The sequence below is a fragment of the Colletotrichum gloeosporioides genome (assembly GCF_011800055.1).
Source record: "Colletotrichum gloeosporioides strain Lc1 chromosome Unknown consensus_43, whole genome shotgun sequence".
In the NCBI taxonomy this organism is placed as follows: Eukaryota; Fungi; Ascomycota; class Sordariomycetes; order Glomerellales; family Glomerellaceae; genus Colletotrichum; species Colletotrichum gloeosporioides.
Genome location: NW_025544688.1, coordinates 26,573 through 39,401, shown reverse-complemented (window position 1 = coordinate 39,401; position 12,829 = coordinate 26,573). Strand labels below are relative to the sequence as shown.

General features: G+C 50.2%; 5 protein-coding genes across 5 annotated transcripts; 2 read left to right on the top strand and 3 right to left on the bottom strand.

The window, feature by feature from the left end:
- Positions 1-190: 190 nt before the first annotated feature.
- Positions 191-5,198, top strand: GCG54_00008585 (ABC transporter FUM19; the record flags this gene model as incomplete). Its single annotated transcript, XM_045408547.1, has 13 exons — positions 191-409; positions 458-1,493; positions 1,555-1,788; positions 1,843-2,570; positions 2,621-2,783; positions 2,847-3,188; positions 3,251-3,374; positions 3,431-3,502; positions 3,554-3,604; positions 3,658-3,722; positions 3,777-4,398; positions 4,458-4,916; positions 4,976-5,198. 13 exons carry the CDS (start codon positions 191-193, stop codon positions 5,196-5,198), a joined length of 4,338 nt encoding a protein of 1,445 aa, XP_045264514.1.
- Positions 5,199-5,623: 425 nt separating this feature from the next.
- Positions 5,624-6,529, bottom strand: GCG54_00008584 (uncharacterized protein; the record flags this gene model as incomplete). The annotated part of the gene is made up of 2 exons (XM_045408546.1): positions 5,624-6,381; positions 6,439-6,529. The coding sequence occupies 2 exons, from the start codon at positions 6,527-6,529 to the stop codon at positions 5,624-5,626; spliced, it is 849 nt and encodes a 282-aa protein (XP_045264513.1).
- Positions 6,530-6,927: 398 nt separating this feature from the next.
- GCG54_00008583 (FAD-dependent monooxygenase fsr3) lies at positions 6,928-8,441 on the bottom strand (the record flags this gene model as incomplete). Its single annotated transcript, XM_045408545.1, has 3 exons — positions 6,928-7,252; positions 7,327-8,233; positions 8,303-8,441. The coding sequence occupies 3 exons, from the start codon at positions 8,439-8,441 to the stop codon at positions 6,928-6,930; spliced, it is 1,371 nt and encodes a 456-aa protein (XP_045264512.1).
- A 2,707-nt stretch (positions 8,442-11,148) lies between these two features.
- On the top strand, positions 11,149-11,523 carry GCG54_00008582 (uncharacterized protein; the record flags this gene model as incomplete). Its single annotated transcript, XM_045408544.1, has 1 exon — positions 11,149-11,523. The coding sequence occupies one exon, from the start codon at positions 11,149-11,151 to the stop codon at positions 11,521-11,523; it is 375 nt and encodes a 124-aa protein (XP_045264511.1).
- Positions 11,524-11,757: 234 nt separating this feature from the next.
- Positions 11,758-12,483, bottom strand: GCG54_00008581 (uncharacterized protein; the record flags this gene model as incomplete). Its single annotated transcript, XM_045408543.1, has 1 exon — positions 11,758-12,483. One exon carries the CDS (start codon positions 12,481-12,483, stop codon positions 11,758-11,760), a length of 726 nt encoding a protein of 241 aa, XP_045264510.1.
- Positions 12,484-12,829: the final 346 nt, after the last annotated feature.

Here is a 12,829-nt window from a genome sequence, read left to right as displayed (position 1 = left end):
CGTACACGGCCAAGTGCATTTACCACTGACGACTGCCTCCGTGGGCGCGCGTACCACGCGAACCGGCGCAAAAGTCCTTTTAAGTTAGGTCATATGTATACGAGTCCATATCTCCTTCTCATTTCTTAGAATAAGAATCAACTCATGAAAAAGCCGTGAACACAATCGCAACACTCGCCGTCGCAGAGTCATGGCTAATCGTACGACCTGTCCGTTGGGCAGTGACAATCGGTTCGGTCCACGCATTGACTTTGAATGCCGCCCTTTCGATTTCACTCTCCTCTTTGAAGATGAAGTCTTCCACGTTATCCCTGCAGCGATATTCCTGCTGCTGATACCTGTTCGGCTTTTCTCGATCGTACGGACTCCAGTAAAATTGACGACTTATAAACTTGCCATGTTGAAATTAGTATGATATTCCTCAAATGCGAATGTAAACTCACTTACACGACGGCAGGGTCTCTTGGCTGCGCTCGGTGCATTTCACCTAGCCTTCCTCATCGTCCAGACCAAGACACCGTCAATCAACACAAAACTCTCCCTCGCCTCGGGCATCTTGACCTTCGTTGCCGTCCTCGCGGCATCGCTGCACTCGATCGTCGAAGACCAGCGCTCAACACGCCCATCCGACCTCTTGATTCTCTACTTCTCAGCCTCTACGATTCTCGCTCTCCCGCGTCTTCGGACGCTCTGGCTCATACCCTCGGCGAGCACGGCAAAGGCACTATGGACGGCCATCTTCATTCTCACAGCGCTCGTGGTACCTCTGGAGTCAATTGGCAAGAAGAAGTTCCTGCAGCCGACGTACCAATCGCTCACCAAGGAGGAAGAGACCGGATTCTGGGGGCGCAGCTTCTTCACCTGGCTCCTGCCATTTTTCCGTCTAGGTTACTCTCGAGTGATCCATATCCATGACATGCCCGAAGTCGACGTAGATCTCACGGGTGAGACGACAGGTAGGGCTTTGGAGCGGTCTTGGGCGGCTCGCAAAGGCCAGAAGCACCACGCCTTGCTCCGCGCGAGTTGCCGTGCTTACCGCGGGACCATCTTCCTCGGAGTCGTCACTCGACTATTCCTCACGGCCTTTACCTTCTGTCAGCCCTTCCTAATCACAGCTACAGTGACTTTCATGCAGACCCCCAAAACCCCACAGTCCGAAAAGTACGGCCAAGCGCTCGTCGGCGCGCATGTGCTCACCTACGTCGAGCTTGCAGTATCGCGTGCAGCATATTCCCGGCAGCAGTACCGTTTCACAACGATGATCCGCGCAGGCTTGATCGACATGGTCTTCCGTAAGACTGTGTCGCTGAAAGCAGACGACTTGAAGGACAGCGCCGCGGTCACACTAATGGGCACCGACGTTGAGCGGATTGTAACTACTTTTGCCATGTTTCACGAAATCTGGGCCTCGGTTGTTGAGGTCGGGATAGCGGTTTTCTTGCTGCAACAACAGATCCAGATTGCTTCCATCGTGCCAGTTGTCATCTCAATAGGTAAGGGCTGTTGTGGAGAGGATTTCGCGCGCTCTTGTAGGCTAATACCTCTTTCCACCAGTCTGCGTTGTGGGAGTGATCCCTATTTCGAAAACTATCGGAAGAGCCCAGACCGTCTGGATTGAGCGATTGCAGAAGCGAGTTGCCGTTACCGCCACAATGCTCGGCGACATGAAGGCCATCAAGATGCTTGGTCTGCCCGAAGTTTTGTCCGGCGTCATTCTCCAGTTACGACGCATCGAGCTCAGCGGGTCCGAGAAGTTTCGAAAACTTCTGCTGTGGCAAGTCCTTGTTTGTAAGACACCTACCATCCCGAGACGTTGGATCACCTGCTGACTCCCACTCGAAGCAAACCTTCCCAACGAATTCGCACCATTCGCTACGTTCGTCATATACAGCATCATCGCCTTGATCACCAAAGACCAGACTCTAACTTCCACCAATGCTTTTACCGCACTGTCTCTCATCAACCTCCTGACCGACCCGTTGCTGAGATTTTGTCAGTATGTTCCCAACATCGTGCAGGGGATCGCTTGCTTCACGAGAATCGAGGCCTTCTGTCTCAAAGCCTCCTGGGCGCCGGAAAAGGGGTCATCTGGCTCCGAAGTTGCTGTGCCTCGTGCCAGCGACGTTGAACTAACCACGCAGACTACTGCCCAAGCCCCACAGGACATCATCACCTCTTTCCAGGATGCAACTATCTCATGGTCCTCTGAGGCCGACGTCGTTTTGAGTCATCTTAGCTTGCGTATCAAAAGAGGCATCACCATGGTTGTTGGGCCGGTAGGCTGCGGAAAATCTTGCCTCCTTGAAAGTATCCTGGGCGAGACAACTCTTCATAGCGGCTCCCGTACCGCTACGGCACTGAGCATTGCGTACTGCTCACAGAACCCGTGGATATTGAATAATACAATCAGGCACAACATCACTGGCGGGTTGGAATTTGACGCTAAATGGTTTCAGCGTGTGCTGTGGCTGTGCTCTCTCACGGACGATGTTAGGAATATGCCAGAGGAAGAAGCATACAATATCGGAAGTAATGGCGTTGGGTTGAGCGGAGGGCAAAAGCAGCGAGTGGTAGGTTTTACGTTTCTCATTTGAGAGAATCTCGCTAATCCTCATGGCAGGCCTTGGCTAGGGCTGTCTACTCTAGGCATCGAGTGGTCATTTTAGACGACACGTTCAGCGGTCTCGACTCTAGAACTGTTGATCGGATATCGACTCATCTATTTGGTCTGAATGGGCACTTCCGTCAGAACGGTATATCTGTCATTCTCGCAACTCACACACGTAAGCCGCCGTAGCTCACCCGCAATACCTTATATTGAGCACTCACTGAATCTTAACCACCAGGTCACCTTCTACGATTTGCTGATGAAGTCGTTGTCATTGAGGATGGCAGAATACTCAGTCAAGGCCCATATGAAAAGGTTCTCGCCACATCAGCAGACGTAGTCACGACCTCAGCGTCAGCAGATGACTCGGCAGACTCCATTTCCGAACAAGACACCGTGCCATCTCCAGGCGTGGAAAAGGAAGGCAAGGTCGTTGTTTCTGCCAGCGACGAAGCCGACCGGCTGCGGCAAAATGGGTCTTGGTTAGTCTACAAGTACTACTTTGAGCAAGGAGGATGGGTCGCTTTCGGCCTTTTTGTGGCTTCTACAATCACCGAGTCTTTTTGCGCCGGATTCACAAGTAGGTCCGCCCCAACGCGGTTTGAAAGTCTAACAGACTTGCTCACTGACTTCGGCTTCCAGCAATCTGGTTTCAATGGTGGGTTGAAGCCAACGGAGAAGAGCCGAACCAAGACCTTGGCATGTACCTAGGGGTCTATGCTTTGTTGTTTCTGACCAATATGTTTGCGCTCATTTTGGAATGCTGGTAAGCCATTTGATCAGGAATCATCCCAATCATAGAATCGCAGCTAAGCTTGATAGGGTGATGTTTATCCGCATCATCAACAATACTGCCACAGGTCTGCATGCAGATCTCCTTCGGACAAGTCTAAAGTATGCATAATAGGGGAGCTCGCATGCAATCTCATACTGACAAATCTGCAGGGCACCACTCAGCTTTTTCCAGTCAACAGATACTGGATCCATCACCAACAGGTATGTTTAAAAGACACCATTTCCGCAGTCTATCTTTCTTACAACCAGAATAGATTCAGCCAGGACTTGAACTTGGTTGACATGACTCTGCCGTCAAATGCCATCAACTTCTTCACCAGTAAAGCAACTTTGAAACCAGGGCGAGCTCAAATCTTATACTGATATTTGCTAGACTCTTGCGCATGCATCATAAAACTCATAATTCTATGCGTCCTCGGGAAATATCTCGCATCTTCCATCCCCCTTCTCGTGGCAGTCCTATTTTTCGTCCAGCGCTACTATCTCCGCACCTCGCGCCAAGTCCGACTTCTCGACATTGAAGCCAAGGCACCCATGTACACACACTTCCTCGAGACTCTTAAAGGTGTAGCGACCATACGCGCATATGGATGGGAGAACAACTTCGAGGCTCAGGCCTCGTCTCTTTTAAACCGCTCACAGAAGCCGCACTACATGCTTGCTTGTATCCAACAGTGGCTGGCATTGGTTCTGGACTTGGTTGTCGGCGCTCTGGCGCTCATTGTTGTTGCGATGGCCACTTCGCTAACGGACAAGTTCACCCCTGGAGCCGTCGGTGTGGCAATGGTTTTAGTGCTGGGTTTCAACTCCGATCTTGCAGTGACCATCAAGAACTGGACAGCATTGGAAACTTCTATCGGGGCGGTGTCGAGAATCAGAGAATTCGCAAACGAGACACCATCTGAAGAACGAGAGCTTGTCGGCAATGGTGCACCTCCAGCGGGATGGCCACTGAAGGGTGCTATCAAGTTCGAGAGTGTCACTGCTGGATACACGTGAGTCGGCGTCCTTCGATCGGAAACATCATGCAGCTGATGACTGACACACCTTGCAGTGCAGATGCCGCAGCAACATTGAAAAGCGTATCCCTTAATATTTCCCCTGGTCAGCGGATTGCCGTGTGCGGTCCATCGGGCAGCGGGAAAACGTCACTTGTGCTCTCGCTGCTCCAAATGATAGAGGTCACAGATGGTAGGATCTTTGTAGACGGCATCGACCTTTCCACTTTGGAGAGGTCTGAAGTTCGTTCGCAGATCAATGTTATCCCACAAGAGCCATTCTTCATGCCTGGAACTGTACGTTTCAACCTCGATCCTCACTCACGAGCAAGCAGCGAGGGGATCAAGAATGCTCTCGAAAAGGTCGGGCTTTTAAGTAGAATCGACATGGTAGGCGGCCTTGACGATGAATTAGAGGCGGATGGCTTCTCGGTGGGCGAGAGGCAGCTTCTTGCGCTTGCTAGGGCTATCATTTCCAAGAGCCAGATACTGATTCTCGACGAAGCCACAAGCAGGTAGGTTGTTACAGTTCTCATCTCACTTGCATGAAAGGAACTAACATAAAGCTTTTCAGTGTCGACCAGGAAACCGAATCCATGGTGCAAAGTATCATTGACCAAGAGTTCTCTGAGCAAACAGTCATCTCTGTCATTCATCGCTTGCGATTTGTTGAGAGCTATGACAGAGTCTTACTTCTGAATAGGGGAGAAGTTTTGGAATGGGATACCCCAAGAAGCCTATTGATGAGGGATTCTGAGTTCCAGAAGTTCTTCACATCGACGCAGACCTCTCATTGAAAAGATGTTGATCAAGAAACCACATGATGATAGAGAAATAATTGACGGATCCAATACCCTACAGCTCAACGTCAAAATGTGCGCATCAAGTCATTACGAGGCTTCCATATTTTATGACTATACTAATACCTTCAGTTGGCGCGCCAAGGTTGTGGCTTATCTCGTGGCTTGCTAGAAAGATAGATGCAAAGTCAGTCAAGGCAGATCATCTAGTATGGACAACATATTGTACTATGAAATATGAAATCTCTAATTGTCGAACGGCAAGACAGATGTCCCCAATTACTGCTACTTTATGTACAATAGTATCAATCAGCCGCATCATAATTAATCATCTCCATGTCATCAGACTTGCCTAGCAGCTCCGAGACGGTTCAAAGCTTGAGCAAAAAGCAAGGAACCGAATTCATGTTCTTGAGGTCAAATTAACTGAGGACTTTGCCAGTCAGAATCTCATATCCCGTCATGCTAGACGCATCAGGCAATGACCTCTCACGATAACGGTAATACCACGCCAACAACTCTGGAATGGTATTGAAAACTTCTTGGCCGTAGATGTCATTCAGCATGTACCTCCAGGCCCATGGCTCGGCGCAAGCGCTGGCTTCGTCATTCTCGGCAGCCCTCCGACAGTAGACAACGTAGGACCAACAGTCATAGCCAACGCCCGATTCCCATCCCGCGGCAACGTCCCAACAAAAGCTAACCACATTCTCCTCCAGCCACTCGGGACTCTTGATTATGTTGGGAAGATGATTTTCGGTCTCAGCAGTCGGAATCCACGGCCCGGTCCAAAAGGATGCTTGGTACTTCGACTTATACTCCGTCATGCCGGGCCCGGTAAGCGCTTGAACTTGTTTCGCCAGCAGGCGGAACTCTTCAGGAAATTTAATTGTCTGTCGTACCTCCTCCCGACATGACCTCTTCAAGTCTTGTTCCATTGCCAAGAAGTAGTCCTCGAGAAGAGCTTTCTCCTCTTCGGAAGGCACGCGTCCGCCTGTACCGTCCATATCGTAGATGGAGCATAGTTCGTCCCAGCGGGTGAGGATTTGAGATGGTGTGGAGACGAAAGTCCCGAGCCGGTTGTCAAATATGGGCCATAAGCTCTGTATGCGCACGTCGTTGATGTCTTCATCCCCCTCGTCATCCCCTTCTTCGAAATCTGCGTCGGAGACCAGCGATACTAGTAGCACTAGTTAGAAAGGGCTTGTTGCGGGGCATGTTTCGCGAACAAACACACCGTAAACTTGGACAGCACGACGATTGCGGTTCGAGATGTGGGATCTATAGGCTGCGACGGCGGCATCAATCTCCTCGGGAGTCGAATACATGGTGACAGGTTGAAGTGAGTTCTAAGGGCCTCTGCTGCTGAAGCAGAAATGTGAACATGCCTGACGGAACAAGGCGGGTGGGTTTGGGTGGGCTTTTCAAATTGTGCTGCTCTGGGTGCTGGTAATTTGTATAGCTGGTGCCTGGCTCCGTGCCGCAGCGGGGTCCAGCACCTGACTAGATCGTCCCATGTAGGTGGGTTACAAGGTACAGTGACAGGTGAAGAAACAGACATAAACATTGTCACGGCGTGAAGCTTTGTATTGTCAAGACATATCCGCGTGGGACATCGTGTGATCGGTGACGTTTCGGCGCGGATATTGTGGCAAGACTGATTCGTCATTATTTGAGATGTATCTTAGTTACTCTCTTGTCTTGATTCATGCCAGTTTCTACTGTTCTACATGAAGGAGTACCAGTCACCCTCATCATCATCAATTGACTCTCCTTTGTCAGCCTTTTCCAGCAGCTCCTGAACTGTCCAAAGCTTGAACGGAAAGCCGGGAACCGTGTTCGAGTTCTTGAATTCTTTTCCGTGAAGCACATGGGCTGCGCAAGCCTCATAGTTTTCGTAAGCATAGACCTCGGGGTCATGCTTCAGCAACCATGTCCCCGTGAATTTGGCAATGCTTCGGGGGTTCTTGGCTGCCTCATTCCAGTCGGTGCGATGGAAAGCCTCCCTCGATTTGAAGCCTATCTTTTGAGCACAGGCTGTTCTTTCAAAGCTAGGCTCACCGTCAGCAATACTAGCTCAGATGAAGAGACTGTCAATAGGATGATGCTTGAAGCATTCACTCACCGGAGATGGTTGTGAACCTTGGTGGCGATGGTAGCTGAGTCCTTGCCGCCCATCTTTAGGCAGGCTGCAAGAGAGAAGGCATCCTCAAGGGCGGTTGTGGCACCAATGCCGGATGAGGGCAGGAACCAGTGTGCGGAATCACCGCACTGCACCACATGGCCTCCGTCAGACACCCACTTTGGCTGAGGGTCACGAAAGCGCAACTTCCAGTCTGTGGCTTCATTGTTGGGAGTGGATTTGATGACTTCGTGGACGATAGGTGCCCAATCCTGGACATATCGAAGCGCTCCTCTGGAATCCACAACACGATTCCAATCCTCGACAGCAGAATCCTCGTCCTGATGCGTCAAGCCCCAACTGAATTCTGTGGGCGATAGGCCGATGAAAAAATGCGCCCCGGGACCGATATGCAGAGAGGTCCACTCTCTCTTGTCTTTGAAGAATTCTGCAAGGGCAGGGCTTTCCAGTGCCTTCTCAGCTGGGTAACTGGTTCTGTACAGAGCATAGCCAGAACTGATTGGCTTCTCCTTGGTGCCAGTCACAAGACTCCATGAGTTAGAGCCTACCCCATCTGCTGCTACGACAATGTCTGCGGTGAGCTTGTGTCCGTCAGAGAGGATGACGCCACCCAGGTCCTCTGTTTCAAGGAACTCCTCAACCTCTTGACCCCTATCAATTCGGATGCCAATTTCGGTTGCATAGTTGAGGAGTAGCTCGTAAAACTCCCTGCGGCTGACCGATACCGTGGGCACGTCCCGGGAGCCAAGCTGGGTTCCGAATAGCTTCTGGCCACTAAACTTGAAGAACTGAAACTCGGCCGAGATGGCAACCTTATGCAGTCTGGCCATGAACCCAGGCCATCTAGACGGGGTGTGCAGTCCGGGCGACTGAATGAAGAAGATTTCGCCTGACGACGAAGAAGTTAACCAACTAAACCAAGCCACGTTGCTTTTGTCGCCAAGCACCCTTCACTAACCGTAATCTCCCGGATCGGCACGTTTCTCTAAGACCTTGACAGCATGGCCCTGACGGTGAGCTTCAATGGAAAAGGCCAAACCGGTGATTCCAGCGCCAACAACCAAAACCGAAAGACCAGAGTCAGGAAGGCGTTCCATAGCGTTGGACTTCAGCTCGCTTAAACAAACTCTGGAAAATGAAGAATGATCGATGAAGATTTGGGCTGAAAATGGTCTGCGATGAGCACTCTCTAAAGATGGAAGATAGCGAGATGATGTGGTGATTTTGAAAGAGAGCAGCAGTTCCTCTCCGTGCTTCGAAGGTCATCTTTAAGAGCGCACCGACTTCATGCCTCTATAGCTATCCTCCGTCCGGACTTTCGGACATTCATGAATTCTGTATTGGGCCGAACAACGAGGCAAGAAGGGGTGAACTTGCTCCCGGTCTCTCGCGATATCTCGCGAGAACGAGATAGACTCTACAACTCCTGACTCGGATGATCTGCTGGTTCCCGTCTTTTCGGAGTGGGTAGATAGCGTAAAGATCTGTAATGACCCAATCAGGTTTGCAGCATGATCAGTGAACCTAGAGGATGAACCAGTGTTCGGCCTAGTAGCGATCCCGTAACCCCTGGTAATTTTCTCAAACCCTTGGTACGTGGTCTGGCTTTACGCTTAGTACGAAGACGGTGTCTCTCGCGTTTTGTCGTGAAAGGCGTGCCGCTGAGTAAGCTCGCGCGTCTATAAACGCGAGCTCGTACAAGCCGTACGCAAGTTCAACCCTTGCATGAAATGATGCATGGGTTCTAGAGTAGAGTCTTATCATATACCCAATCAAGTGACGGGAAACACATAGGCCTCACTGCCAATACCTTATTAGACAATAGCCTGACTTGAACGAACGTTGACAGGTGAGGACGGTCTTCTACCAGTTCGAGGTTGTGGAGGCAAGAGAAAAGCTCGATGCGTTCCGATCAAGAAATTTGCCCGATTAACCCTTAATCCTCTGCTTTACCGACAATACACCGTTGAAAGACGCATTGGGGGCATTTGCTATTACGAAACTCATGATTTGGGGCGAATTGATAGCATAGAACTTCAACTGAGTAAACTCGGTATCTAATTGCCTATTTGGGCTATCGTCGAAACAAGCGCGCGGGTCGATGCGATGGCGGCGTCGGACGGAGCAAGTTGTACGCCGAGTTCCGTGAGTGCATTCTCAGTAGCCTATGTGCCTCCCTATTCGCAGGAATCGTAAGCGAGGATTGCATTTTTGAGATGTTTGGAATCATTCAGGTTAGTTGTTCCCACCACAAAGGAGTGCGTGACGTTGAGCCGATCTCTTGGCATGCAATATCACAGGATGAACACATCCGTCAATTATTTCACGGTAGTCGTTGGACGGACTCACAACGCCAAATTGTATAGTTGACCTTTCAAACCTGTGGTTTCATCCATCGCAGGTAGCGTGATAGCAGTCAGTGTAAGCATAAGATGGCAAGGTGTCATGGACCGTGGTGGGCTCCTCTGACGACTGTCAGCGTCAAGATGCCTCGAGTGCATGGGAGAGTGACAAGCATGTGGATGATCCGCAATGACAAAAATTGCCTCAATGAATGCTCACAAGATCCATCAAGCGGTACAGACTTCACCCCTGACTACAACAGTAACCTCCCACGCAGGCTACTTACGAGATTTAACGACAGCCACTACGTCCTAATCAACCTCATGAGTTATGCAGGTTGGCTCTAGAGAGATGACGAAGTGAAAAGGGTCTTCTAAGCGTCTTCCCCGAACTAGGCCGCGGCCCGAGACCCGCTAGCCACTCTATTGTCTCATGGCCATCTCTCATGGTCATCGCGGGCAGTCATAAGCCTTGCGCGTGAAGCTACCCCACAGTTCGCACAGCTTTTGACAATAAGCACTTACAGCACAATGGAGCTCTGTTCAAGCGATTACTACAGATGTATGAGACTCTGAAGCTAGACTCATACAGTACCTGCAAAGAAGAACTGGATTAGCCCTGGCCTCGAAGGATTGCGTTCACATCGGAACTGTTAAAGATCAGAAAGTTGTTAACAAAGGTGCGAATAACGCGCCGATATAACTGAATGAAGGTTTAGGGTAGGTGGCTCGGCAAATGTCCGGTACTTAACGTCAATGCGCCTCGCTGCTTGTTCAAGGAATCAAGTTCTAGAGGAAACGATAGCTTGCTATTTTTCTTAACTTAGCGTAACTGATTAAGATTGTGTATCGTCATAGACTTTTTCTCAATTTCAATGCTGTTGAGATGATACAATACGAAGAAGTAGGATTCTTAGTAGCCAGACTGTCAATCACAATACGTGCCCAGTAATTTGGATCGTCATCAGGATGCGGCCGCACGAGAATCTCTCGCGCGCACGGTCCCTCAAGATAGATCATACAGTAAGGTCCCTTGAGGACAGACACCTGGGCAATCTACCTTGAATAGTAATAATATACATTCATGAAAGAAAACAGAAACATGTTCTCATGATGAAAACTTGGTTCAGTAACAAGCTTTCCCCCGCGTCATCAAGGGTAAAAATCGGAAGTGCTTTAGCCCCTTCAAACACCCTCTTCTTCATCCATCTCCCCTTTTTTAGTTTTCTCCAGGCCAACCAACTGCTGCCTTACACACGTTTCACAGCCCACAAAACGTATTCGATCCCAACGAGCAGACCTCATTTTGCCATGGAATTTCTCTCAATGTCCCGACAGGAGGTTCGACTTCGCATTGCCGAGGTTGACAAAGTGACAGTTGGCGCTGCTATTCTCCAGCAGGGAGAGTCTGGGCCTACTGTACTTCTTCTCAAGCGAAATCCAACTCAGAAGTACTACCCGGATGTCTTCGAACTCCCAGGAGGCAATATTGATACCGCAGATGGCTCTGTCCACGATGCTCATCCGCGAAGTCTTTGAAGAGACACAATTGGCCGTGGTAGAGGTCGTATTACCGCTGTCTCGCATAACTTACACCACGGAGAAGCTGGGAAAAGGTTCGATGGGTCAAGGGACAATTGTCAGACGCCGTGCCGTGCAATTGAGCTATGTCGTCAAAGTTGAAGGGAAAGATTTTCAAGTCAACAACGAGGAGCATTCATGCGGGATCTGGGCCGGCCGCGATCATCTTGATGAGATTCTAATCACCTCAGATATGAAGGCGTTGGCATTGGAGGCCCTGGAGATGGCACGCGCACACACCGCATCAAATAAGTGAGACACTACGACTTTGAGCCGGTCCCAAGTAGCATCTGGGAGATATATTCAGGCACAACCTTAACACTTTGGTGAAAAGGCAGAACGCATGCGATTCGTAAAGTTTCACGTGCTTCAGATGTAATGAGTGGGGTGCATCGACACCGAATCGAGACATAAGGATGTGTATAGAAACATCATCATTTAAGCAAGTTGAAATACCCAAGACGCATTGGCCGTTGATCGTCAGTTGATCTCATAACTTTGTGAACAACATGCCCCAGCCCTGCAGAGGGGACATGTCAACCTCACACATCCTCAACATCTCCCAAATGACGGTCGCCACAGTATCAAATACAGGGATATTGTACTCTTTCTCCCAGTACGCGACGCGTTGCGCTGCCCTTAGATTCGTGCAGAAGGTCGTAATCCCCTGCACACCCTTTCCCGCAACTTCGCCAACCATGCCGTCCAGTGTGGATTCGTCCACCGCCGCAAAAGTAGAATTCTTGAAGATTCGCAAATGACTTTCTTTAGCGCAATCGATACCAATGGTGGAGTATGTTCGAATGATGGCTTCTTGCACATCATCCGTGTAAGGAGTAACGAGGCCGAGTTCCTCGACGCCAAACTCCTGGACCGCCTTATTCAATGCTAGCACAGACGTGGTGGCTGGGATTCCTGTGGCTGCTGTAATTTCGGCGCACAACTTCTCGTCCGCCTCAAACCCTAGCCAGCCGGACGATGTTCCGCTCCAGCCGATGACGTCGACTTCGGCATCCTCGAGAAGCTGTGCAGCTGCAACAATGTTCTCGTTCTCAAATTGGTTCAATCCATCTTTGTCAAGGCTTATCTTGAGAACTCGGAATCGAGAGAAATGAACCGACACATTTGGCAGAGACGAGATGATGGCCTGCGAGAGTGGTTCGAGACTCGTGTTGGATGAGGGAGTCAGAATCCCAAGGCGGACCTTTCGAGGCATGGTGGTAGATGATGACGGTTGAAACGTTTTTACTGCTGGGAGGAAACAAATAATAATTTGGTCTTGAGTGACTCGGTTCGAATTGAGTGTAGCCCCCCAGGCTCAAGAGATAAAGAACATGGCCTAGTTGCAAAGATCAACAGTGGTTCGGATGAAGTCTCGCCGTCACCCACCCAAGACATCGGCTAAGTTGGCCGATCCTCCCCGCATCAAGACCGAGTCGGCCCCATCCTATCCGTTGATACGACGTCCGATTTGACTCCGATGAAGAAGGCCTATCGCCCGCGCTGGACTACTCTTATCAGCCGAACCCAGCCTACCTTATCTCCAGGAGGGATGATGAGTG